The 26381-nt window shown below is 42.1% G+C and overlaps 2 protein-coding genes across 20 annotated transcripts in view; both read right to left on the reverse strand.

Moving 5' to 3' along the window:
• Positions 1 to 18352, reverse strand: part of Patronin (calmodulin-regulated spectrin-associated protein patronin) — a 72844-nt gene extending 54492 nt beyond the window's left edge. For 8 of the 19 annotated variants that reach the window (XM_076801870.1, XM_076801881.1, XM_076801887.1 and 5 more), the window contains exon 1: positions 16887 to 18352. In XM_076801870.1, the coding sequence (XP_076657985.1) occupies positions 16887 to 17108 (222 nt within the window). In that variant the 5' untranslated portion in view covers positions 17109 to 18352. Of the gene's footprint in view, positions 1 to 4787; positions 4907 to 4963; positions 5094 to 5458; positions 5846 to 16886 lie in introns of those variants that run through there. The other 11 variants (XM_076801883.1, XM_076801882.1, XM_076801875.1 and 8 more) reach the window with 4 other exon arrangements.
• A 1636-nt stretch (positions 18353 to 19988) lies between these two features.
• Gbb (glass bottom boat) overlaps positions 19989 to 26381 on the reverse strand; it is a 42568-nt gene continuing 36175 nt past the window's right edge. The window contains exons 4-6 of the mRNA XM_076801908.1: positions 25150 to 25338; positions 24029 to 24105; positions 19989 to 22903 (exon numbers count right to left, since the gene is read on the reverse strand). Of these exons, the coding sequence (XP_076658023.1) occupies positions 22643 to 22903; positions 24029 to 24105; positions 25150 to 25338 (527 nt within the window). The 3' untranslated portion in view covers positions 19989 to 22642. The remainder of the gene's footprint in view (positions 22904 to 24028; positions 24106 to 25149; positions 25339 to 26381) is intronic.

The following is a 26381-nucleotide window of genomic DNA, read 5'->3' on the forward strand; positions in this document are numbered from 1 at the left end:
ATTCTCGATCGATTATTTACGAGAGTTCTTCTCAAGGAGGGGACGAGCCGCCGATATTCGAAGAAGTAGAACTTGAAATTGAAAATCGATGAAATGGAGCCTCGAAACTTTCGAAAATCGAGGATCCGACTATTTTTACTGCTTTCGATGAAAACATCCCATAAGCTAACAATCGTAAACAGACTGCGAATCTATCAAAACTGGGACACCGAATTATTTGTTCAGACTTGAAAATTAATGTTTAGCAAATTCTCTTAGGATGTGCAACTGCAAGGATGAGAAGGAACTTGGTGTGACGCGTTTTAATCCTTTCCAGTCCTTATTTCATTGAATAAATTACTTTGATTTTATTGGCAACCAAAGTGTTAAATAAGTCAGTGAGTGAGAGAATACAGTGATTTCTCTATATATGTCGCCAAGGCCTCAACGATAAACGTCGCGGAATTATTCCCACTACGTCCAAAGCTCGAGAGGCCTCGAGTATGTCTCCTGGACGATACAAGACGCTGGCAAGACCCGTGTTGACATATATCGAGAATTCACTGTACTACACTGTCAAAAACCAGGCGTTGTTGTCGATCCTAGTCGTCTAGGTCTACTGTAAGTGTCGCAATCGCGTTGAGAAGAACGCCACGACGAACTTCTAACAAAATACAGTTTTCTATTTTTAAGCTGCCCGATTATTGACCAAACCAAGCGTGTGCCATCTCTGTAAAAGTCTATCGTCGTGTTTTCTTGTTGGAGAATTTCGAGTTCTACTATGCGGAGGTGATGATGGGGTGACGACTCGAAGGAAACTCGAGTTCCTCGAGTAGGGCAACTGGAAAGAGCACTGTACCAGAAAAAAAGCTCTCCAACGCGTCGGCGCACCGCGATACGCGACTTTCAGAATTTATTTCGAAGTGGCCTCTCCAGTATTTCAGTAAGATCATTAAAGCCGTGTTTCCGGCACGTTCAAAGCAAATGATCGCGTGTGTTCAAAGAGCCCGGGAGGGGGGAGGGGGGAGACCCGAAAGAGCTAATTCGAAATTCCAGAATTCTATGGGCGGCTGGCTCCGATCGCCTTTGTCGAGTGTTTGCTTCGTTAAAAAGTTCGTGGCCTTTAGTTCCGCGGGAATGCGAAACCAGCCGCGGATCGACCGACTTAATTGGCCGTCCATGGCGATCGATTTGTCCCGAAAATACGCGTAGTCGTCTGTACTAATTAGATATTAAATTTCTCGGGACTTTCATAAACGGAACGACGGGGTTCGCGGTATTAGAAGAATTAGTCGTTCGAGAATGCTCGTTCACTCTCACCGTGAGACCTCTGCGATCCTTGTAGGCGGATCGAAATGTGAGAACGAGCCGTTTCCTTCTATGGTAACGCTGATCAACGCTTTCCACCGCTTTTTTATTCATCTGTGACACAACACGTGCGCCGGCACGTCCGAGGATACACGTTCAATGAGATATTTTAACGGGCGATCCTTCGCAGATCGTTTCTTCTCGTTCGAGCTTGCATTGTGAAAGCCAATGTTAGTAAATACTCTCTCCGGATTTTATCTCTACGTCTCCTCCCATTTCAGCTGGCACTGTGAGAACAAATATTAGCGGTACACGTGTTCCTAGATCGTAATCAATTTTTTCGTTTATCTCCAACCGGAAAAAGTCTCCGCCGAAGCGTTGATGATCTACGAGTTTCAGGAAGCTCGAGAAATTGCAAGTAAAAAAGTTATTTATAAAACTGTGACAGGTAATTTTACATAGATACGAATATTTCGTTTTATTGTTTGATAAAGGTTTGACGTTTTTACCGTGATAGAAAGTTTGCCACTCGTGCTTGTTATAATGAAATTCACCGTGGTTTACTTTGCGATTTTTAACGGGGCAAAAACGGTGGTTTATACTATGATAATCGCAATTTTAGTGCATAACATAAGAGAAAGCGAAATGGCGAATGAAAAACACCAATTGAAATAGATTATTCCAACCAGAAATGAACAGGTGCATTATCGGCACATTATACTTGTGTGGGTTCAGAGAACGTAATTTATGTACGCGACTATTGCAAAATAAAATTAATTTTTCGTCCATTCTGGCCGTTTTACTATACTTCGCGTTCTGTCATGTTCCTACATCATTACTAAAGCTTAAAATGAATTTTAATAAAGTCTGATACTAAGTCTTATAAAAGTGGCGAGATAGAACTTATTTAGATTTTTAAAAAAATGTACACAACGATCTCCTACGGAAAAACAATTATAATTTTAATAATTGCGGAGTAGAGAGCATAAAAACGGTCGCTTGACCAGTAGCGCTGGAAATCGGTCGTTCCATATCTGACATTCTAATGCATTCGATTTTTCAATTTACGTCTATTCCGCGACTTTCTCGACGATAAAACAAAATGGGTATCTCGCATTAGCACCTTCTCCTCTATAATTACGAACAGTGGCCAGACACCGATTGCCCACGTCGCATCAGACGAGACGCGTCGGTCCCGTCGAGGCAGCAGCGTTCTGTTTGCCGAAGAATTATGGTCGCGAAAGAATGCGATTTCTCGTGACATCCGACCGGTCCGTGCAAGTAGGCAGCCTCGCGATCGTCATTCCGAGCCTACGCGGCTAAAGAACAGTGTCCACGCAAAACCGAGAGGAAGCTTGGGATCCCGTGCAGACGCGGGACTGGCTCCGCGGATGGAATACGTGATCACCCTATTAATTAGTTGTGCAACCAGTCGACAACACCCGGAGCATAACGAAAATTATACAGTTGCGATTTATGGGAGCGTTGTCGAGCCGTCCGGCCGTCTTTAGCAATCAATGGCCAGTGCCGTATCGTTTCGGGCACCGTCGGTCGTCGTCATCGTTCCAACAAGGACAGAAACATCCAGAACAAAGAACTATTTCGGTCCACACAGCTAGATTTTTTGGAAACGCGGAGTACACTGATTCCTCTGTATATGTCGCCAAGGCCTCGATGATAAACGTCGCGGAATTATCCCTGCTACCGGTATACCCCGTGAGGGGACAAGAAGCTCGAGAGGCCTCGGGTATGTCTCCTGGACGATACATGACGCTGACAAGACCCGTGCTGTTGACATATATCGAGAATTCACTGTATAGACTGAATAATGCACAAGGGTTGCCCTCGGGGGCCAAGAGCAACGTAGCCACGCCCTCTCGGGTCACTCTACACGGAGGAATCGAGGTAGATTATCAAGGGATAATCTTCCCTTTGTTTTTAAGGAATTTACAAATTCAATGTATTTACCTTTCTATTATACTGAGTGTTCTATTGAGAATTTTAGATTGAGTCACGCTAATTCGACAGCAAGGCACAAATTGAGATCGAAACGCAAGGGACGTTTTCGGGAAAGCGTTGTCAGCGTCAAATGTTGGGCGGGTAGACTCCCAGCAACCATTGTTGCCCAGACACCGTGACGCTTCATGGTTCGAGAGTGAAATCTTGTCCTTGACATAGTTGTCCTTTATTGCCCCGATCCCACAATGCGACAGGGAACAACCGACGTTGTCGTCGAACAGTAACAGTTCAAAGGAGCCCGTTTACACTGCGCACGTCTCTGTCAGAAACATGAAACTCCAGCACGTCGAGCTCTAACGTCAACAAAATACCAAGCCCAAACTTTCCTCGTGAAAAATTAATTATTTCTGCAAACTCGTGTCCGCGGCTGGCAGAATATTGTCTGACGCTGCAACAGTTGTTGGGAGTATCGAATAAACGTACCTGCGACGCGCGTGTATCGCTAATCGATCAAAAAATCGGACGGTTCGCGGTCCGCTGCCAGTCGACAAGGGATTTCCTATTCGGTGCACGAGTCGGGAAAAAAGTGAACGTCTGACGCATTTTCGATAGCGTGGGTCGACAGACGAAAACGAGTCCTCCTCTCGTCGACAGTGTCTCTTTTATGCGAGTCAGAGATTTGGCACGTTCCGCGACTTTTTAACGCGCCGGGACGAACGGGAACGAAAATGGCAGTCGCGACGGACGATGTGGGTAGTTAATTCTTTTTGCGACGAGGTAAAGAATATTTTCATTCTCCGGTAATTTTCGAAAACGTTGCGATCTCGTAAGTTGGATTTCAAGAAATACGGAGACACTTTAACGAACATTTTTAACACGTTGTCGGCCGCGTTCACCGCATGGGGATATTATCCCTTTGCACTCAAAGAAATTTTAACTCCAAAACGAAACATTTCTCCTGACCCAGAATATTTCCCTTCTATATATTTTTTTTTTCATGGTATACATACGAAAATCGTGCAAATTACTCGTGCAATACCGAGGTATTTAGTAATTTATTAAACACAAACAAATTGAATAATGTAAAAAATATTTTTAGTGGCGCCTTACAGTCGCCATTCTAGTGCTAAGGGTTATTTCTTTAAACAGCTTCAAAAATTAATTTCTATCGCGACGCGTTCAAATAAATCGTTCTTATTAGGATTTTTAGAATGTGAACGGAATAACCCTTTATGGGCGCTTTTTATTGTTTGAAAAATGTTGACTTGTAAACAGTTTGAATAAATAAATATGTTCAACATTTTTTCAAAAATTCTCTTGCAATTACTCGTGAAAAATTGTAGCTTCCCAATTTCGGATTGACTAGATTAGTTTCTTGGTGGCTGATATTCGGTGAACTTGAAATAAATAACTCTGCCGAGGGTCAGAGTTGACCCGGCGTCCGGGGTTCGCGTGCTCGCACGTTTCGCAATCTAGATTAAATTCAGCGTAACCGCGTGGCCTAGATAGCACGGTATCACAGAGGGAGTCCGGTAACTTACATAAACGGTGGTGACGGTTGCGTTTCTAACCATATCTCTGACGTCGTCTATTTCTCGTCTGGACGTCCCAGGCGCCGCGGTGGGCGCCAGCATCACCTCGCTCGTCATCCTGGAAATCGCTGTCTCTCAGACAATAACGTCACCAGAAATACCACCGCACAATATACGATTTATACCTCCGCAAGAGCATCGAGACCCCGCGACTCCTTGCCGGCCGAGTCTCGCTTCGACACCGATATCCGCGGACACTTTGAACCATTTAGCGCTCGAACACTATCCCCGCGAAGTGCAAAGGTACACCGGAAGCTGCAAGGAATCAAATCGTTCAACCAATCCGAGCTCGAACGATTACAAGAAAGACCGTCTGCAACCCCTGACCATTGAAAACGTTTCGTTTCTTTGGCTAAAAATATCATAACAAAACTGCTCTCACTTTTATTACGAACTAATCAAATGCAAAGAGACAATTAATGAGATTAAGAAAAAGTTTATAGCAAGGGAAACACTGACAGCATTTACTAATTCAATGGCCACGGGTTCTATCCGCACATTCGAACTCACAGCCGTCCGCCGTAACGGCGCAGTGGCTCTTATATTTCCGGATAATTGATTCACAAATGTACAGACATTCGTCGAAACGAAAAATCACAAGCAACAACAAAGCCACGCACGGAGCACATTATTCTTCCACGTCGCTGCACCGTGCACCGTGCAAGGGACTCGACAAATCGAAGACAACTTACCGAAGATCGTTCAATTAATCTTCATGTTTCGAGACGCTGTGCGAAACAACAAGGAACAACTGAACCGAACAGGGAGCCCGATCAGATCGCGAAACTCGAGCGAAAATTCAGTTCACTTCTGCTCCGTTGATCGACACAATAACGCGAGCGGATCATCTTCTGCTGATGCAAAAATCCTCTCTGAACTCGTCCGACGAATTCAGTCCGGAAATCGCCGATACCACTTGCGATCTGTCGAATCGATGTCCGAGAATGAACCGCCGCCGCGGATTCTCACGATTATTATTATCCGAGCACAATGAACGGAACGATCTTCCTCGAAGGTTCCGCGCGAACTCGAAATATTCTCCGGCACGATTTTAATTAGGACGGTTCTATCGTTTCTGCTTGTTCGAGATGATCGCGGAGGGGGTGGCTCTATCGATCGCAGCGCATCGATCGGCGGCGATCGAGCCGCCGGAGAACGGAACTGACCGCGAATACCAGAAGTGTTCCGAGTTTGGAACGAGACTAGAGGCGAAACGTGGCTTCATTCTCTCGGGAGAGAGAGAGCGTGGAGAGACGACGGCTCGTGGTGGCTGCGTGAGTCAGCTGGCGGTGCCTCAGCCTATGCACTCGTGCAAACGCGGATCGTTAGGTCGCTGGAATAGGGGAGGGGGCCAGACGAACGAATCATTCTGATTCACGTAAAATCAGTCCCACAGCTGCGATAACCGGCGTTGAATGGATCCCAAGAACTCGGACGTCCCACAAACTCGCACTCTCCACAATGAAAAATCAAATTTTCCATCGCCAAAACGCGGATCGTTAGGTCGCTCGAATAGGGGAGGGGGGCAGAGGAACGAATCATTCTGATTCACGTAAAATCAGTCCCACAGCTGCGATAACCGGCGTTGAATGGATCCCAAGAACTCGGGCGTCCCACAAACTCGCACTCTTCACAGTGAAAAAACAATTTTTCCGTCGCCAAAACGCGCGAACATTCCTTTTCTGACTCTACGAACGCGGTGACTCAATATTCGCTGACTTAATATTCGCACACTCTTAACACTGGGTCTACGGAGCACTGAAAGTGACTATTTTGCAGTACTTTGCAAAGATAACTAGACACAGCCACATTTTTAGCAATTTTAAAATAATATATATCCAAAGAAATAAATTTGCTAAGTAATAACTCATGTACGCATCCTTAGAATCTGAATAATTTTAAATTAGAAATATTGGAACCCCTCATTTTGACCGGTCCTGTAAACCTAGTGCTAAAAAGACGATGACTTTTTTAGTATTGCACCATACGATATTTTTTTTTGAGAAATTAGAACAATTGGTTTACTGCACAACGTGACAAAATTTTGAAAAGATTGCGACTGGCCGGAATTGCGGAGAAAATACTGAAAGTTGTAATTTACAACTTTCTTATGTGGGCCTATATTGAAAATTTGAAAAGTGTTTTTCGTGGGAAGAACGTCAGGAAAGGCGATTTTTCCCACCAAAAAATCTGAAACAATTTCCACGACGGATCGTGACCAGACAAGAACCGAGCTGCCTTTCGTGCGGATGCTTCGGATGTAATGAGGGTAATCAGAAAATTTCGCGTTAATTGAGACCGTAATCCGACCTGGAGAAGCTACTTTCGAGGGAAAATTGCAGGGGGATCTTTTCCGTGTACGCGCACGGGTTTTCGCGAGGGGTAGCGAGTGTTGATCATAGTCAAACGTGGGGGAGTGAAGCTGCCTCGCTACCTGTCCTTCGGAATAACAGCAGAAGCTTTCGACGGAAGATTGTGCTCGCTATGTAATTAGGTACCTTTAATAATTCGGTCCCACGACCCGGACGTCCACCAGCGCAGAATGCAACTTTTGCGTTTGTGCACTTGGGAGAACTGCACTTGGGACGCGATGCAAGAAAACGTCGGTGCAGACACAGTCCTTTTGCCAGGCTTCGTGGCGCCCGAAGAGTTGGTTTGTGTTCTCGGGCGTAATGGGAAACCATTAAAAAGCAACAGAAATGCAGATTATTAGTCGGCGTGCTCGATTGGAAACGTAATCGAGAACGCGAAGCTGCGATCGGCGAGTCCTTAATCATTCCGAGACTACCTCGGACTCGTTGCGGAGTTTGCGATGACAATCATCTTGCTTGCGGCCGAGGTCAACCGAAGCGATTAACAACCATGCTACCTTATCCGGGAATAGCTGGGACTCGACGTAACGGACGTATTTTTGGAATTTCCAGCGCGTACAAGTTTCGAAGTAATATTTGATCGCGGATTTTTATGGAAAATTAAAATTGCCTAGCCAGGTAGACGTTCATTTATTTTCTCAATAATTCTAGCGAGTTGAAATAGTTTCTGGTATTTTTTAAAATCCACAGTTTAGGGATTATAAAAACAAGGAGTTTTCGCTGAACTCGAAGACGAAGAAAATAGAATTTCATCTCCAAGTTATAATAAAAATGTAAATTTAGCAATTGTTTTCAATAAATTATTCGCAATTCGCGAATTAGTGCGCTATCCTCGCCTCGAATTTGTATAGTAACTATCTGTATGTGTATTCATGAGGGTTGTGCATACCGCATACGTTTCATTATGCATTTCACCGGTCATCATGATATTTGAATTACTTCTGTTATTCTCTCGCCTCGATACACTGGAATTAAACACGCTGAGAACAAACGCGTTTCGCAATTACCCGGCCATTCAATTATTTTTTTCCAATTAAACCAGTAAAATGAGACGCTTGTCATGTAGTTAGCCGTTTATCTACTTAAAAAACGCAGCTGTTCGAACATTCGTCGAGAAATGCAATTTATGCTGAAAATTATTCAATATTTATCTATATGACTGTTCTAAGATTTAAACTTTGATTATGTCACCATGACTGGGAAACAAAATTTCCATTTACCCATCCGCTAAAAATTCGCTATATCAAACATACAAATTACATCGTTGTGTTTAAAAGTCTTCCGAAAGGTTCGAGACTTGAAAGTTCCTCCGTAGAAATTTAATTAGTAAACCGATTCATTTGGACGCCTGCTACGATAAACGTCAATCTCAACAAATTCCACTGTTAAATTTGCTTAACTTAAATTCATATAATATGAATATTCAAAGCTTTCAAATCAATTTTAAGCTTTTCATTGAAAAGTGGGAAAAGTCTTGATCTGGCGACACTGATATTATTTTTGTATTTTCTCGAAATTATCATAGTTCAAGTGTTGAGAATTTCTCGAGAATCGGAGATTTAGCGTTCGATTACTTTTCTCGATCCGCTGTATACTCGAAGAGCATCACGGCGTCGTGTAACGTGCGACGCACGATCGTGACGCTGGTATGCGAAGCATAAATCATGAACAGCTCGATCACTCTAGAAGGCATCGTCAAGGTGCGTCGCGATTTTCCTCTTGGAAAGATAGCTCTCCCGATCGGCCGTGAATCCAATGTTAATGCGAGCGTTCCGGAAAAACCTCGATCTAAGTCATCCAGTGTCCACTGAACATGACCAAACGCGATCGATCCGTCAAGATCATTGGGGCAGCCGTTGCTTTATTTAGAGTCGAGTCCACTGACACGGGCGACTCGATATTGATACCAGAACCACCGACTGCTAAGGTCGGAAAATTGTTTCATAAAAATTACACGATTCCACAAACGATAACTAGCCTGCGGATCTTTATGCAAAATAAAAATTGCCTATACGTATGGACCTCGTCAAATCCCTCCAATCGTTTTACCGTTTTATATTTGACCTACTAATTTTTCTCAAAAATGCTAACCGTAACTTATGATCTAATTATTAGAGCCACAGAACTAAAAATGCATTTTCAGCCATGCGATGAATAATGTTGTCTACAGAGCTGCTAAATGTACATTTAGAATTTAGAATTTAGTGTATTTTCATTGAAAAATCGTTAATCTGGTGACAATTCGGTCACTGTATACCTAAAATAAATTAGTACAGTATTAAAACTGGCTATGCCAACCTGAAGGACTATTGATACTTGAAGTGAAAACTTGAACGTATTTTCTGCAAAGCTTAACACTATTCCTACCGTGACCGGTTCCTAATGACCGTTTTTAAAATTTCGATTAGAATTTTCCAACGTAATTGAATCGCCTTTAAACTTCACGACTTTTCCTAAAATATGCGTATAATACATTTTTCAATATTCACTTCTTTTTTTATTGTTCATTTTCTGAGAAAAATTTGTAGTCTGTCTTACCTACCACGACCGGTAGAACGATTTATATCTTTTTGTAATAGTATTCTTTGAAAGACTCAATTCCGAAACTACAAAGTCGCTACAAACGAAAGGTAATGCAGTTGTGGCACGATTTTAGCCGAAAAGTGCCTTCCAGGGACTGCTTTACGGCACTTCAAAGTGTTTACAGTTCTTGTATTTATTTGCCTGATTGGTATCCGAAACGGTCCAGAACCTCGGATTTTCTTACACCGTCTTATCTACTATGACAATAAAATAAATAAAATCATAGTCGAAGGGGATGCCTAGACGTCTTCTCACGAATTCAAATCAGTCTATATTAAAAAATATAAGTTGTGCTAAAGACCGGTCGCGGTAGGAATAGGTATACGTGAAGTGTCGGTAGTAATAGCGTTAATGATAATAATTAAAACAGATTGAAATAGGTACTCCAACATATCTCGATGGACGCAGCGAGTTTTGATGCTGCAACTCGTATATCGATAGTTTCGGATGTCGCGACGAATGGATTTTTGTAAACAGACGTTATTCGAATGTATATGGATGCTCTGTGCGAAAAAGAAGAACAGATCAGCCGTTTCTCAGCCCCAGAGACGAGAGACTACCCCTATGCGCAGATATCTCACGAAAGTCTCGGCGAAGTAGCTGTGTAATCTAGGTCATCGGATTCGTAAGGTTTTGTTCAGCAGCTTTCGCGGAAAAATGTGGTTTTCAAGCGAGACCAACGATAACAGCTCGCGGGATCATGCACAACCGTCACAGGCGACAGCTGAAACGAAAAACGCATGCATTGCGTTTCACCGAGGATCCAATAACGATTACAAATTTCAATATCGTCTGCCGGTATCAGCGTCTCGTGCTTACTGTCACGGTGTCCCAAAATGAATAAAGAAAAATTACAACCATCGTTCCGCGAGATACGGTTCGCCTACCGTCACGAATCATTGCGCTTTATCGTGCCGTGGTTTGCATTTTTAATGCGTTAATTAGAACTTCGAATCCCCCGCTACGACAATTAGAAACCCGCGGTTCTTTATTCTTTTTCAATTTGCATGAAATTTGCGTAATCATCGCCGCGTTTTATAGCATCCTTGCAACGTTTTCTGCAACGCTAGAGGGAGCTTCGCGACACACCTTAAACTAGGCACTTTGTTTCCACAACATTAATCGGCGGAAACAATTGAGACTCGGAGATCCTTCGAGATCCCGGGATAACGTTGTCCTCAGCGTGTTGCGTACTTTTGCACGAGATCGTTCGGTTGGAAAAAAGAAAACCATAGTTTTCTAGGAATTTCTATTAACCATTCCTCGCGAAACTGATTAGACCAAAATTTTCACCATTCCGCTTACAGATCTGTTCTTTTTTTTTTTTTTTAATGTGTTTACAGTGTTTAAACTTTTGTGTCGCTTAGAACAATATCAAAACCATCCCCTAAAAAAAGACTGAGGGAACGTTGCCGTGGAGAAGGTCAAAGGTCGCTCGTTATTTGGTGTACAATATTCCCAGAAAAATATCACGAAAATGCTTTTCGGCAGTGTCATTTAATCAACGCTAAATTAATTCCCGCGTGAAAAAGTTTCATGATCATGAACAATGTCCTGGGAAGATCCTCTCGCTGCGCGCTCGGTGCACTGCGCATCGAACATCGGCACAATACGTATAGAATTTTCTGTGCGGGTGATTGCGCGTTCTCACGGTTTTCACCTAGAGCGAGTAACGATGGAAATTATATCGCAGGCTAATTAAACTGATTCTTTTACAGTATCGCCGTAGTATCGGAACACCGACTCGAGGCTTCCGACGCGCACAACAACGCGTAGGGGAACAATTACAGCTATTAGCTAATGAATAATGAACCGCTGTTGAGACAAACGCGTGTCCGAAACCGCGCGCGACGAGCTCGTTAACGTTGATCATCGAATAGGTCCGATCAACAGTACCAATTTTTATTTAATTATTCGACGGACAATGCGGTGAAATATTTCTTCTCATTCCGCAGTTTGTACGTGAGATAATCGTATTATTCTGGTATTATTATTTGTTATTCGCATTATTGTGAATAAAATAGTATTACGGTACGCCCAGTGTTGCCGGACGAGGGGAGGGAGCACGAATCGAGGGGAGAAAGTTACCCCCTCTCAGAGACAGAGACCGCGTCACGTGACCGGGCCGTGGAAACGTGGGGAATATCGCGGTAGAGGGGGAAATTAGAGTGGGGGAACGAGTCTTGATCTGGCGACACTAGATAAACCCTGTATAGAATACTTTTCGATATTAAAAATTCTGTAGCGTACTAATAAAGTCACTGAAGGGACTACTGGTTGGGAAATAAGCTCGAAATTTGTACAACAATTTTCCAAATTAATTATTTCCTGAAGCAAACGATACATAATAGGAAAAGTATCCTAATGAGACCGTCGATCCCGCTTCCTACGAACCGTCCCTTATTGCCAAACAGCGAATTACACTTTCTTGCCGATGGGGGCGGAGCCATTTCGCGTGAAAACAGTTTTACGACGGTGTTCATAACTAAAAATCGAATTAACGCCGCTAAAGGACGATTTCTTGCGCGGTCCAGAGGCAACCGGGCAAAGAATTATTACTTGGCACGGTGTTTCGCGTCTTCGTTTCTCTCCATTGTGTGTTGCAGTCGCTTTAAATTCCCGACACCTTTTTTCGCAAGAACCAAGAGAACACGGCCCTTTTGTTTGGCCGCGCGCCAAGGCTTGACCGCCGATAACGAGGTCGCTATGATGCCTATATCGATTGTTTACCGCTATTATGGGTTTTGCGCAGACTGCCATGTGCCAAGATTAACGGTAGCGAATCGAACCCTGAATTAACGGACAGGCATACGAATGAATGGAACGGTCAGCATGGAATTGTTTGCGTTCCCGGACGAACGCCTTTCCTTCAAATCCGTGCTAATGCACCCGGAGTATTTCTGAATACTATCAGCAGGCTGATTCACCCGTGACGACTCATAGCACACAATCCGTCGACAATGTTTCGTTTCTCTGTAACCAGCACGCGATGTAAAGGCCGATTTATGCTGTCCGCTCGGGCCACGGTCGCCAGATCAAGACTTGTTCCCCCACTCTAATTTCCCCTTCTACCGCGCTATTCCCCACGCCACGACCCTGTCACGTGACGCGTTCCCCTCGATTCGTGCTCCCTCCCCTCATCTGGCGACACTGCCACAGTCACGGAACGGTTCCGGTAAAAATCAGTGAAATATAAGCGACTTCTGTCAATTTGTAGATAAACAAACATTAAATCGCGATTGCCGATCAAGGAATAAAATGGAAATTCTTGAGCACAGGCATCATCGCAACGTCGCCGACACACCGAGCCCCAAAAAAGGCTCTGGCGACGCGATTCCAAGGATGAGCGTCCCGGAGGGCTTCGCCCGAAGTCGTCGTAATTAAACGGCTAATTACGAGATCGTGCATCGCGATTCCCGGAGATCCAGTACCAAAAAAAAAAAGACTCTGGAACGGAGGCAAGTTCGCGGGCAGGTACAGGCTCTGCGGGTGTCGTCGTGCAATAAATAACCTTGCGTACAGGAAACGAACGCCGTATTCGTCATGGCGTCACAGGCCAGGGTTTATGCTCGCCTGGTATACGCCACCGTGTTTCGACCACGGACAGGTCGTACATTTTTTTTTATTCCGTTTCACTTCCTCGGAACCGACGCGATTGGTTTTAACTGTGAAATCGGAATTGATGCGACGAAATCTGAAACGGCCCGGGAGTCGCAACGAGATAACAGGCTGGCGAATTCTCTGCTACCTGGGGACCCTTTCTTTCGTGGAGTCGATCGCTCTCCGAGAAAATTGGATTCCGCTATCGATTTCCCAATCGTTGTTCTTGCGTGAATTAATAATTTCAATTGCTCGCGTTTCGTTTCCTGAGATTTATTATATTTTGTTGTGCGCGTTGTGGGTGTTGGGTCTCTCAGTAATTCTGTACTGCCTCAATGCTGGAGCAGAAATTTTAAATTAAATTTACTGCAAGGTGCGTTAACAATTCCATCGAGGTATACTCGTATTTATTAAATTCCGTTGCGAGTGCTTGCAACGTTGTATCACTTTTGAGAAATTTCTGTTATTTGCTAATCAAATAGTATAAATTTAAAAATATTTGCAAGTATAAATATGCTCTAACTTTAACCATTTATGACTCATTGCAAATACGCGTGACTGTGATTAGATAGAAGCCACGCACGGTCAACGGTTTTATAAGTGATTGATTATAATTCTGCATGTTGTTAATAAGAAGATATTGGAAACAGCCGAACGCAATTATGTCGCGACTGAGTAATTTTCAAATTTCAATTATCGCGGAAGTTACAGGGCGTGAGCATGAACTTTATTTGAAACTTTCGGTAATTAAACTTTCATAAATCATTCTGTTTGCGCCATAAATAGCATTGCAGCCTGCACAAGGCTGCATAATGCATCGAATTGCTTGGCTGCATTGCCTACAAGTACGAACTTCAAACTGCGCGTCGACTATTGCATCGGCCACGTGATTCATCTCGAGGAAAGTTTGACCGAAAAGGCGATTGACTGGACTAAACCTCATTCCGAGAAAGTTCAATCATTAATTAGAACCCCACTACAACCATCAATCTCTTCACCGCACGTTGCACGCACAAAATACAGTGTTCCCTTCCTGTAATCGAGTTTCGACGACTTAGCATGCCGCATCATGGGATTAGTTATGTCTATATTTCCGTTTACCATATTCCGTTCTTTATTGCAAATCCGATTAATTTGATTAGATTCGAGTACGTTTGGAGAAATTGTTCTTAATATGCTGCAATTTTTCCTTGATTTAATTTCTCGTGAAAAAAAAAAAATTAAATAGAACAAGAAATTTTATTGTACACTTTTAATGTATTCTAGTACGGCGAATGATCTTGCCTACGTTGTATGTTCGACCACACCCTATGTAAGAGATAGGTTAACCGAAAAAACCGTAATGCAGTTCATCCCTCTTCGTCGCCAGCAATAGGGGAGCGAAGCTATTAACCAATGAGAGAGCACCGCATATCTATAATCGCATTACGCGACCCGAGTCATGCAATTATAAGAGGCAAACATAACGCATTGTCACGGTCAATCTTTAGGGCAATTCTGATCCATGAAACCTCATCCAACTCTGAATTTCCGACCTATTAAGGGTTTAACCCTCCCTATCTGCGAGGCTAAAAAATATACGTTCTTTCGCAATTTTTTCCCCCTTTAAACTCGTGCATTTCTGCCCGGAAAAATTATTGTGTTCTGTAAAATATGTATTCGATAAATACCGGAAATTTTATTTTGGGAAATGTTAAAAAATGTGCGAGATATTTCCATTTTTAATATGCGAGACTATTTATAAATTGTTGGATCGGAATTCTGAAAAATTAATTTGTAGCAGATTGCAATTGCAAATTTTGAATAAAGACCGAAAACGATGCTCTCCAGTCTGACTGAATTAGTCGATTTGCTGCAACAATAATCAAAGAAGTGACTGCGCTGTTTCGATGAATTTGAGTAATCACCGGCACTAATTAATGCGCGATATTATTGGGTTGGATAAATTGTCGTGAAAAGTATCCGTTTCGTCGTTCGACCGTGTACATTACAAAAAGATCTGGTTTAATTGAGAATACTTGTTTCGTTAATTAACATTATACGATATTGGAAAGTGTCTTTATTTCAAATTGAGAATCCTGTATTTCCAATATGAAATTAACAATAATGGAAATACGAATATATAGTTCAAGTTTTCATGTGAATAGTTTATGCATAAAGAATTGACTGCATTCACAGTATTCTTCCAAATTTTCTACTTGAGTTATAACTAATCTAATTGATGTTCGACTATTCCTCTTATTTCTGTTTGTATGTAGTACTGCTCTACTTTACATCCCATACCATATGGACTATTCATCACAGTCCATATGGTGGTTATCGTAGTAACTCATTATTACATCCAAGCTATAGAGTTATGGCTAGGCTAAAATTACAAATTTAAAGGCAAGTTGAAATAGTTCTCGTTCATAACACAACTTTCTTACAAGATTATTAATTATAAGAGTACTCGATCATTACTAAAGTTATACCTACAAAATCATATTTAGTATTTCCTTGCATGAGTCTCATCTTCATAGCAACAATGTATAAAACAGAACCACATATTCATACAACATTCTCTCTCGTTGCAACTATCCCTACAAATATGTGTATAGAATATTCCTTTGCTGAAACATTGTTGCCCTTACAGGGTCCCACCATCTTACAAAAATATATTTAAAACATCCTCTCAAAACATAACTTCATGCAGAACAATAGAGGCCTGTACTACCTCTGTGTTTATTGCTTAGGGTGAAACTTTGTTACTTAAGGCCCGATTTAGTAAAAATTTTGAAGATCATTTTGTATAAAAACGATGTCTACAAGAAAAACTTTTGAAATACGGTCCTACCATCTATCAGTAAAAAAGATCATAATTGAGAGAACTCGTCACTCTTTAAGATCAAGTCCTGCAAGAGTTAAATATCCATTCGCACATCAGATATCTAATACAAATTGATCACTCGTCAGAGTTACATAGGGCAAAGGTAAAGGTTACCTCCTGTAAATTTATCGACCAAACGGACCATTTACGCAGATACCATATGTAATACAGGTCATGGAAGACGTCATCACTTTGTAAAGCCAGTTCTGCAAGAGTTGAACACGCATGGGAGATATCCAATACAGATGTGAGTTGAACACGCATAGGAGATATCCGATACAGATCTGACCTGACTCAAGAATAGTCGCCCTTTACATCCAATTCTACAAGGGTTAAATCTTTAATATAGGTCATGACAGACTTAACGGTTATCACACTCTACACATTGATCCACAAAAAATATACATTTGCCAAATACGGTACCTCAAAACAGTCATGACCCAATAGTTATCCTCTCTTACGGTCACTCTTGCAAGAATCAAGTTTATCCTCAAAATTATACATTTGCATGGATGGACGTTGCCAGGGATACATGTGCATGTGCAGTAAGGTTCAGCGATGAAGAGGTTAATGTCAATAATAACAGTGTTAGAGCGATATGATGTTTTTAAAAGAATAATAACATACCTGACGGGAATCGTAAGCGTCGGAGTAATGTTCGGCTTCTTGTCCGACGTGCAGTTGCTCGCCAGCAGGGCCCTTACGTCGATCGTCTGCCGCGTTGCGATCCATTGCTTTGGAATCATGGACGACTGTACCGGGCGCACCGTCAGACGTCGGATCCTCCGTCCTCGGGGCAGGTTCCACTGTTTTGCCCTTGACGAAGAGGCGCGAGATCGCACTCCACATTCAACGGAATCACAGCATCCGCGACGGTGGCAGCGACGACGATCCGTTCGAACGGGTCCTTGTCCTCGTCATAGTCGGCGAGACGGTGTTCGTTCAGCGGTGAATATTCGCGGAGTTATCCCGACGGGAGTTCTGTTCCTGTCACGGTGTCATCGGGCACACGCGTGCAGGTTCGTCCCTGAACGACGACGACACCCGAGCGACGAGGTTAGGCGTACGCGGAGAGAAAGAGGTTAGAAACGTCGCCCGCTTCGCCACGGATTACTCACGGCTGAAACGACACGGTCCCCGGTGTTCACGACATTCGCGAAATGTTGTTCACGGTCGCGAAACGGCGTGATCGAGATCCCACGGGAACGCAGGCTCGAGTTCGAACACGCACGGAAATGTTTTGAACCCGCCGGACCCGATGCCTGGACCCGAGCAACGCTGCGCGTGGCCGTTGTTCTCAATGTCGCGCGTAATAATACCGGTGAAACGCCATAACACGTCGCAAAGGACACGTAGCGGGAGCTAAGGACATTCGGCCCGCGTACGCCGAGGACCCTGCTATTTCTGTCGGCGACTATTGTCGCGAGAGCGTTCCGCACTCGACTCGGTCGCAATGTGCGAGGCTCCCCTATCGATTTTGCGCGAAACACGGTGCACAAAACCGTGCACGGGATGCACGCTCGGGGAACCCCGTGTGTCTCGTTGACGGATTCGGAGACTGGTTACGGTTCAGCTTCTTCGAGAGCTCGTCCCCGCTTGCTCGATCTTCCGGACACGGTTGTCGCGAAAATGTTATTGGCACCTTCGAAGAGGGGCGTACCTCGTTTCGGATCCGTTCCGAAATTCCTGTCGGATCCTGTCCGTTTCTCGAACAGTGGTTCTCGCGAGCGTTTCTCGCTCGATTATTGGGATTTCTTTTGTATAGTTATCCTACGGTACAGATTATTGGGCTCTCGTTGACAGCGGCACGAAACCACACGAGAAGACTATATAATCTCTCTCGTACACAGCACAGACTTTTTCGCACTAGCACCACCAACGATTCCTCGACTTTTCGCGATCGTTATTGCCCACTCGGTCCGCGAAACACCCGAAAATCGCAATCCACCGTATCAATGACCGCGAATTCTCAAGCGAGAAGCATTGTCAGCACGAAAGATCGTCATCTCGCACGAACATCAAGTCCACCGCACGTTCACCGTCCATCGTGGAAACGACCATCGATTCAAAGCGAGATTATCGCTGAACGATATATCAAAATGGCGTTCGAGATTCGACGCCATGTTCTCCCCGATCGAGTCAATTTACATCGGCACGGAGGGCACACCAGAGGCGAAACTCCGCCGTTTTTTCGAACACCAATAGCCAGTGCGCATGCGCTCGAGTTCGGCGTGAACATTGCCGCGGAACTTGGCTGTTGCAATGCGAGCTGTGAAGATACTTCGGCAATTTCGTCGTTTTCACTTTGTAAGTCTATTTATAACAGAGAATAACATTGTTCTTTACCTAATTAACAATAGTATACATTGTATTTAGAAAATTCGTATGTTACATATATGTTTCAATACTGAAAAACTGATAAACGTGTTCGCCACGAATTTGAATTTGCAATGTCCATTAGTGAATAATGAAAAGACAAGCAATTCCAGTTTAATGTATTATAATCCATTGCATGTACATTTGACAAGTTATTTAAAAGTAAACAGTGATCTTGCCTCTGTATTTTTTATACAAACGCAAATATAGTATCTTTTTCAATCATTCGAAAACAGTCGCCTTTAACAAAAGGCAGTCCTAACACCGGTTAAGTATGCGGCATGATAGAAATTACGATTCATAAAATCGTGTATATTTGTTGGGCATCTTTATGTAACATGCTACGGTTCAAATGTTGGCGCGTTTTCAAGCATTTCAAATATTGCCGCGCTTCCCAGCGTTCCGAATTTCTGTCGCGGGGTCGCTTGTCACTCTTTTATCCAATGGCTCAGAGAAAGAGATGGAAGTGTGAATTTAAAGAAGCGGCAATACGGTGTGTGCGTAAAGTGACAAGATCATTAAATTCGAAGACAAATATTAAATGTAGTAACAATTTAATTTCTGGTATACTCGGTAACATTTGTGACTTCTGTGATCGAATTGTTTCTTTGGTGTTTCAAAAAGAAATCATGCGTTTGTTTCTTCGAAAACTTCATCGCGAATTATTACCTGTTAATAGGGAAGAGGTTTCGTGTCCATTTGGTAAGTGAATTGTTATCAATTTTAAATAAACTACGACCAATTATAATATCAAATTGCATGCCTTTTCAAATTGTCGAATTGAAAAGATTCCGTTCATTGATTTTGAAAATCCTTAACAATTTTATCATATATTGTTGGTTATATATTGAACAATCTATTTGGAATGCATATTATTACCAAATTAGGTTAACGAAGTGCTGTAAAGGCATGTGTACCTATACGTAAATATACTTTCATGTAAAATAATGCCATAAAACGACACAAATTACCGTGTCATGAGCATTTGGCGCCATCTGTGAGTTGTTAGATGAACCCTATAGCACAGAAACAGGATTTGAATTTTTTTAAATACGAATTTGAACGTATTGTAAGTGGAAATTCGTTACAACAATGATAATAGACGTGCGAATATTAATAACGAAGATAAACAACAATTAAGACAACACGCGAAAATTGGAACAATTTTTTGGAATTCCACTTTATCATAAGATAATGTAGTTTTTTTCTGTGATGGACATTTTTATCTGTAGATAAAAGTAATTTGTAGTGGATAAAAATCATTAAAAATTTCATTTCTAATTGAATAAAATTCTAGGGTTGATAGAAATAGTTACAATAGTGAAAAATAATAAAAAAAAAAAAGATCCGCACTGAGTGTGTTGTACACATAATATAGTATGTATTATAGAACGTATTTACAACGATATATTTACATTGTCATTACAAAAGGTTGTGTTAATAGTGCTACAGACTATATACTCATCGATTTAGATAACCGCATACAACATTCACGCACCCATCGGCTAAAATAGACTATGCTTTGTTCCCATTCACACGGCTAAAACGCTCGTTAAAAACAACGCCCGCTTGCGACACAAAAAAAAAACAACGCCGGTATTATTCCCGAGTAGAGGCATGATCGGATTCCGCGTCGAAAATAATTTAAAACTTTAATCTCACGTGTTGAGTGACTATGACAATTCTCTCGCGCTTTCTCGTGACTTCGTAGAAAATATAGATCTATACAAAATACAGAGAAGAATATAAGAGGGGACAAAACAAAAGGTCGTACGGCTACTAATTAATTAAGATTAAGTTCTCGCTCTATTGCACGTAACGTTTCGACGCCGTTTTACGATCCGATTCCATTCCGGTGGCAATGTCGCCACTGGGAAATCTTTTGTCGATCAATTCTCCACTTTCTACGTGTGTATTGTACGTTCTCCTTTTATTTTACATCCGCGTACGTAGAAAGAAGAAATGCGCTCATTTATGGCCGCAGAGTGGACCTGCAGCTGTCGCCATCTTGATCAGATAACTTCCAGCGTTCGGCAACGGTTCGATAAAATGGAAGAGAAAAATCGTAGATTAGCAACATTTTGATCAAACACATCAGAAACCTCGTAACAAACAATTTTCTTCGATTTGGAGACACAAAAAAAAAGTTGTCCACTGACCACTGGATCGATAATGATTCTTTTAAATATTCTACGAAGAGACCTTGATTCGAACAAAAATCGTTGTATGCAAAATCAGTCTTCAATATTTCATCTCTTTTCTGTCGAATTTTTTTCTCACAGTCCAATCTACTTTTCTGTCCTAGATGCTTTCCTTGAATTAACTATGATATGCCACGGTCCACTCTGCGGAAAGTGTCACGTTCCCCATGTTCAGCTGGAGCTCGCCGACAAAAAGGAATTTATTGTCTGACGTCATAAATCGCGAATGGGGCGAGGCACGCAGTCGGTGATTTTTGGCTGACCATGGGACAGCGTGATGAATGGTATTACCTCGCAAATGAAAGACTTCGAAACGAAGTGTTGATCCAATTGCCGATGGTTCTCGAGCAACGTTCCGAATCGGAGATCGCCAATCGAACGCATCCGAACGATTCGCTTCCGCGCGAGAAATCTTTCGCTTCTCGGGTTCGTGTTGCATTATGAAACAGCTTGTACACGCATGAATCTGCTACGAGTATTAACATACATTGTTTCCTGTTCGCTCGAGGAGACGCTTTTACTTACAGACATAAATAAGACTAATTACAAAATATTATTCATCTTTCTCTATCCGCTTACAAAGATACCTTCGACGCGCAGAAAACACTGGTCCGAGTGTTTTCTGGGACAATAACAATAGAAGTGGAAAAGGAAAGGTAAACGAGAGAGAGAGAGAGAGAGAGAGAGAGAGAGAGAGAGAGAGAGAGAGAAAAAGAGAGACAGAGACAGAAAGGAGAGCAGAGATTTTCTTAAGAACAATGTCCTTGCTTCTTTCTCATCGTCAGACTATAATATCGAAGTTCGAATCATTAAATTAATATCACTAAACGACACATTAACCGACTGAACGTTTGGACGTTAGATGCGATATCTGAGTTGATTAACAATTAAAAAGGGCGTAAAGAGAAGAGGGGGTAGAAGGGGGAAGGGAAATTATGAAGAAACAAACGATCCGGAGTATTGATAAATGTCTCGGACTGTTACGCATTGTATATATATTACTGCATATTCGTTAAAAAAAAAAGATAAAGAAATCGGACAAATCACGCGTCGGATTGCACGTCAATCGATCGATCGGAACTCCTGTTCGTCACCAGCATAAAGTTATTACGATCGTTAGTACGGAAGCACTTGTTTCGAAAATTACACTATCTACTAGTCAAAATTTGGCACCAGACGACCGATGTTTCTCTGCGTACGCTTGAACCTGCCATCGATCAGCTTGTCGTTCGCATCGAGCACAGACCCCCACCCGGAAACTGCGTTCAATTGAACCGAGTCGAACAATCAAATCTCGGGGCTCTGTCGAAAAATCCACAGAATTCGTTTCCAACGACATCGGAAATCGGCCTTCTCGATCCCTCCCGTAGATCCTGCGGCGATTCAATGAACGCTCAATTTGATCGAGCGATTTCCGACCGTCGAATGCTCCGAGAATATCAAATCTTCGTCCACATATTCACGGTTTAATTAATATCATCACGACTTCGGAAATATCGGAGGATATCGAATTTTCATAGAATATTTCTATGAAGGTGAGTTTGACTCAGTCTCGAAAAATCTTTTCCCCTCGTGCAGCGTAGTTTTCCCCTTTTTAGGGAAATCCTTCTCCGAGAATGATGCAGATATTTTTTCGGATGATTTCGCCTGGAACATCGTCGAAGGTTACACGATCGTTTCAGGATTGTAGAACCGATTCGATTCGACTCGATTCGACTTGAGGATCCGATTGAACGGTGTCGTTTACGCTCGCGACTCGGTTCCGCAGTGCGGTGTCCGTGCAATGCTTACTAATCACGGGGACGATCAGTGGCAACCGCAACTCTTGACGACCATGTTTTTGTACTTCTTCAGTATAACGTTGCTTTCGTCGAGAAAATACAGCACGGAGATCGGCGAGAGCTTGGTCGGCGCGCAGCACGGCTTTGGTACCTTACCAGGAGTCACCAGGTGCACCAACGTTTGGACGATCGCGTGATTGGTCGCGTTCATATGAGCGTTCAGAGGGAAATTGCATTCACCGCTGCAGTAATATGCGTCGTACCCGTCCGGTGCTATGATCCAGTCCTACGAAATTAATATTCATAAATCGTCATGCGAGACGCGCGAGAGATCGCTCGAAGAGCAACGTCACGAAATTAGCAAACGTTTTTTTGCGGTTACGCTCGCGCGTAAAAGTCCACGTACACCGTTCGTTATTCTCGAAAAACAGAGACAAACGGAAAACGTTTACGATTTCGGAGGACGGAGGTGTGTTCCGTGATTGATTGCGAAAATTCTGAACTTGAATCAAACTGTTAACCACCGTAAATAAAAGTTACTTGTCCAACTCTGTTCTAAAAGTTTAGTTTTATTTTTTTTTTATTTAATTGTTTAATGTTGCTTCAACATCAAAGGTCATTAGCAACACGGTACATTTTCTTACAATATATTATACATATTTGTATCCTTGATAGCTATTTTGTGCTATAAAAGTTCTGAAAGATAATGCTTTCAAACCGATAGTAGGTACGAGGATAAAATATAAAAGTTGAAAATGTATTGTGCACACTGAACTGCACGATAACAGTGAAAACAAAGAGTGTTTCGTAGTAAACGTGGAATCGCAAACATTTTATCGTAGGAGTCAAACACGTGAATAATTTAAAATGCATTCTTTTGCTTCATATCGCGACGAGGTTGTGTTCAGACTCTGCGAAAAAAAAAAATACTATGAAAAACGAAAACGTTACGAGTTGTTTCGAACCTTCCATTCACTATCGCTATTCGACTAACCTCTATTTATGCAAATGCTCCATGCTGCATTCTCTTTGGATTTATTCACACTGTGGTGATCGTGAAAACGTATGACACGTAAAACAAAATAGTAGAAATTAGTTGAAAGTGTTTCTGCTCGTCATAGAAAAATTTCAAGAAACACAAATTTCATTTATTTTATTAATGCTTGCAACGAATATTTGGCGAGTTATTCAAGATTTTTAGGCACTGTAAATAAATGTAAATTTGCAAAAGCGTTTAACATAGGGTTTGTGGTTCCACGTTTATTTAGTAAGACTACTCAGATATGGAAATATTTTTCTTACTTTAAAAGAAATTTCTAAATCTTCGGATTTAAAAAATCAATGACGGTACAACACGGGGATAAATGATGATCAACTACTGCGTACAATTGCGCAATTTGACACAACTCACCTGCCACTTTAGATCCCTGAAGCTGACGTACAACGTCTGGATTTTGCAGGTCTTTGAGTTATACTGCACGCCTGGATCTGAAAAACAACGAAACTCGATTAGCATTTTTCAACATCCTTCCGCTGTAGTTCAATAAATTATTCTATCGCGCGAACCCTTTCGCAATGCAATTTCGCGAGAGAAAGATCTGAAATCAAAGTCTTCCTCGAATCTGGACAATCGACTTTGAGATACGTGCATCATCACCCTGCAAACATTCTAAATCATTCCGTGACCCGAGGGAAATCGGGATTCCTTCGTTGAAGAAATAAACTTGGGCAAACTGCCCTTCTCCAGAATCACAAACACGACTTACGAAATTTTGTTATCTTTACCACGCGCTTACGACGGCGAAACTTACGATCCACCGAAAGGGAGATCTATTTTAAAGGAATGATCCAACTCCCATCGCTTGCTACTCGACATTACGTTATACTTTTAATTAAAAAAAACTAGATATTATTTTCGGCAATATTCTTGATTTCTTAACGTCTAACTGGGGTATACTTATAACTCTCAAAAAATATTTCTGTACACAAACTTTCAATACAAAATTTATACACTGTTTAATTTAAACACAACGGGTCATAACTTTCTAATTTTTCTTTCTTTTCAGGGTGTAATTAATTGGAAATAACGAATGGACCAGGATTGAAACTGTGTACACATTTTTTGGGACACCCTGTACTGTACGGTAATTGCAAATACCAAGTTTCTTTAACTTCTTTGGGACATTTGGATTACTTAGTCTCAAATTATATGGTTAAAGGTATCTCAGAGAATTTATATACAATTTTATATATTCTGTATTACATACAATTTTATATATACAATTTTAAATATTATTATATTTTATACAATCTGAGCGAACACATGGCAAGAATGGAAACAGGGAAACAAGGCAGTCTCGATTTACAATCATCTTAGATCATGACGCTGTACTATTTTTTATCGGTTGACCGCTGCGAGTGTTCGACCATGGTATCGAATCCGAGAAAATGAGTGCCGGATGAAAAAGCTTGCGAAAAGAGTTCGACTAGAAGAAATTGATTGGTACATCGGACGTTACCTTCCAGACTTACCGGTGTACGGATTATTCCGATAATCCAAGCTCGAGGACTCGCTCTTTTTTCTTCTCCTTGCGTCTCGCTTTTGCCGTACCTTTTTTTCCCGGATGCCAGAACTCTTGAAGTATCCGACCATGAAGGGCTGTTTGTCCGGATCGCCTCTAAAACCAACGATCCCAATGTCCTCCGGTCTCATCTCGTGCACTGGAAACAGAAACAACGACAACGTTTAACAATCACCGATCCACTTTTCACGTTTTCCTTTCTACTTTCTTTAGTCTCCGTTTGCTCCATCGTTTGCCCTTTTGTTGTATCGGTTTCTCAAAGTTGCAACAATTCAATACGGTCTTTAACAACTACATTACGTTACAATGCGGTTGTGATTGTTCATAAAATGCTCTGCTTCATAAAAAAAGGCGCAAGCGAACTTAATTGTTTCTATTATCGACGAAGAGTGCATTTATTATCATATCAGCGTGAATATATTTAAGTGTTCGTTCCCTGGTCACCCTAATTCGCATGTCAAGGGGTGATAGCTGTAACACCAAATTTCCCCAGGGGATCGCAAATTTTCTTGACTAGTTTGATATCAGCGCCTCCCCCAACGCGCAATTCTCACAAGGGATAATATTCAAATTACACAAGCCATTTTTGGCGAAACCATTTTGAGAGGGAGCTCTCAGAAAAATATTCGACACATACTCTTTTAAACTAGAGGACGTGGGACAGTAAAATATTTTTTAAATTTCGAAAAAAGCAATTCGCTCAAGCAATATCTGAAAAGAATTTCCTTTATAATTTTTCGTACTACCCCAAATTACTAATAAATCACCAATTTGTTTCTTACAAAATTGTTGGCCCCCAACTCTGAGGATTGTTTTCACCCCTACGATGGCTAATAGGCAACAATATGCGTTGAACATTTTTCAAGAAGCTATCCCTCGCAAGAGTTTGTGCAACACGAATGTGTTCCCTTGTCAGCAACGCCTAATTGCGGATTTGATCCCATAATCGGACCGCGCGCGCAGCAATGATCGCGTTCGCGGGCGTGCTAGAGTGGCCGGGCGGAGCCAGGCCGTGTATTAGAATTATTAATAGCCAACCTTCAGGAATATTAACTATTTAAGAATCTCAACGGCTGTATCGGCCGACCCGACGCGTATCGAGAGCCGTTCACTTCGCCGATATAGGCGACAGCTCACGGTTTCCCAACACGTTGGCCCTGCAATTAAGTCGCCGTTGTACCG

Source organism: Halictus rubicundus, chromosome 16, assembly GCF_050948215.1.
Source record: "Halictus rubicundus isolate RS-2024b chromosome 16, iyHalRubi1_principal, whole genome shotgun sequence".
NCBI lineage: Eukaryota > Metazoa > Arthropoda > Insecta > Hymenoptera > Halictidae > Halictus > Halictus rubicundus.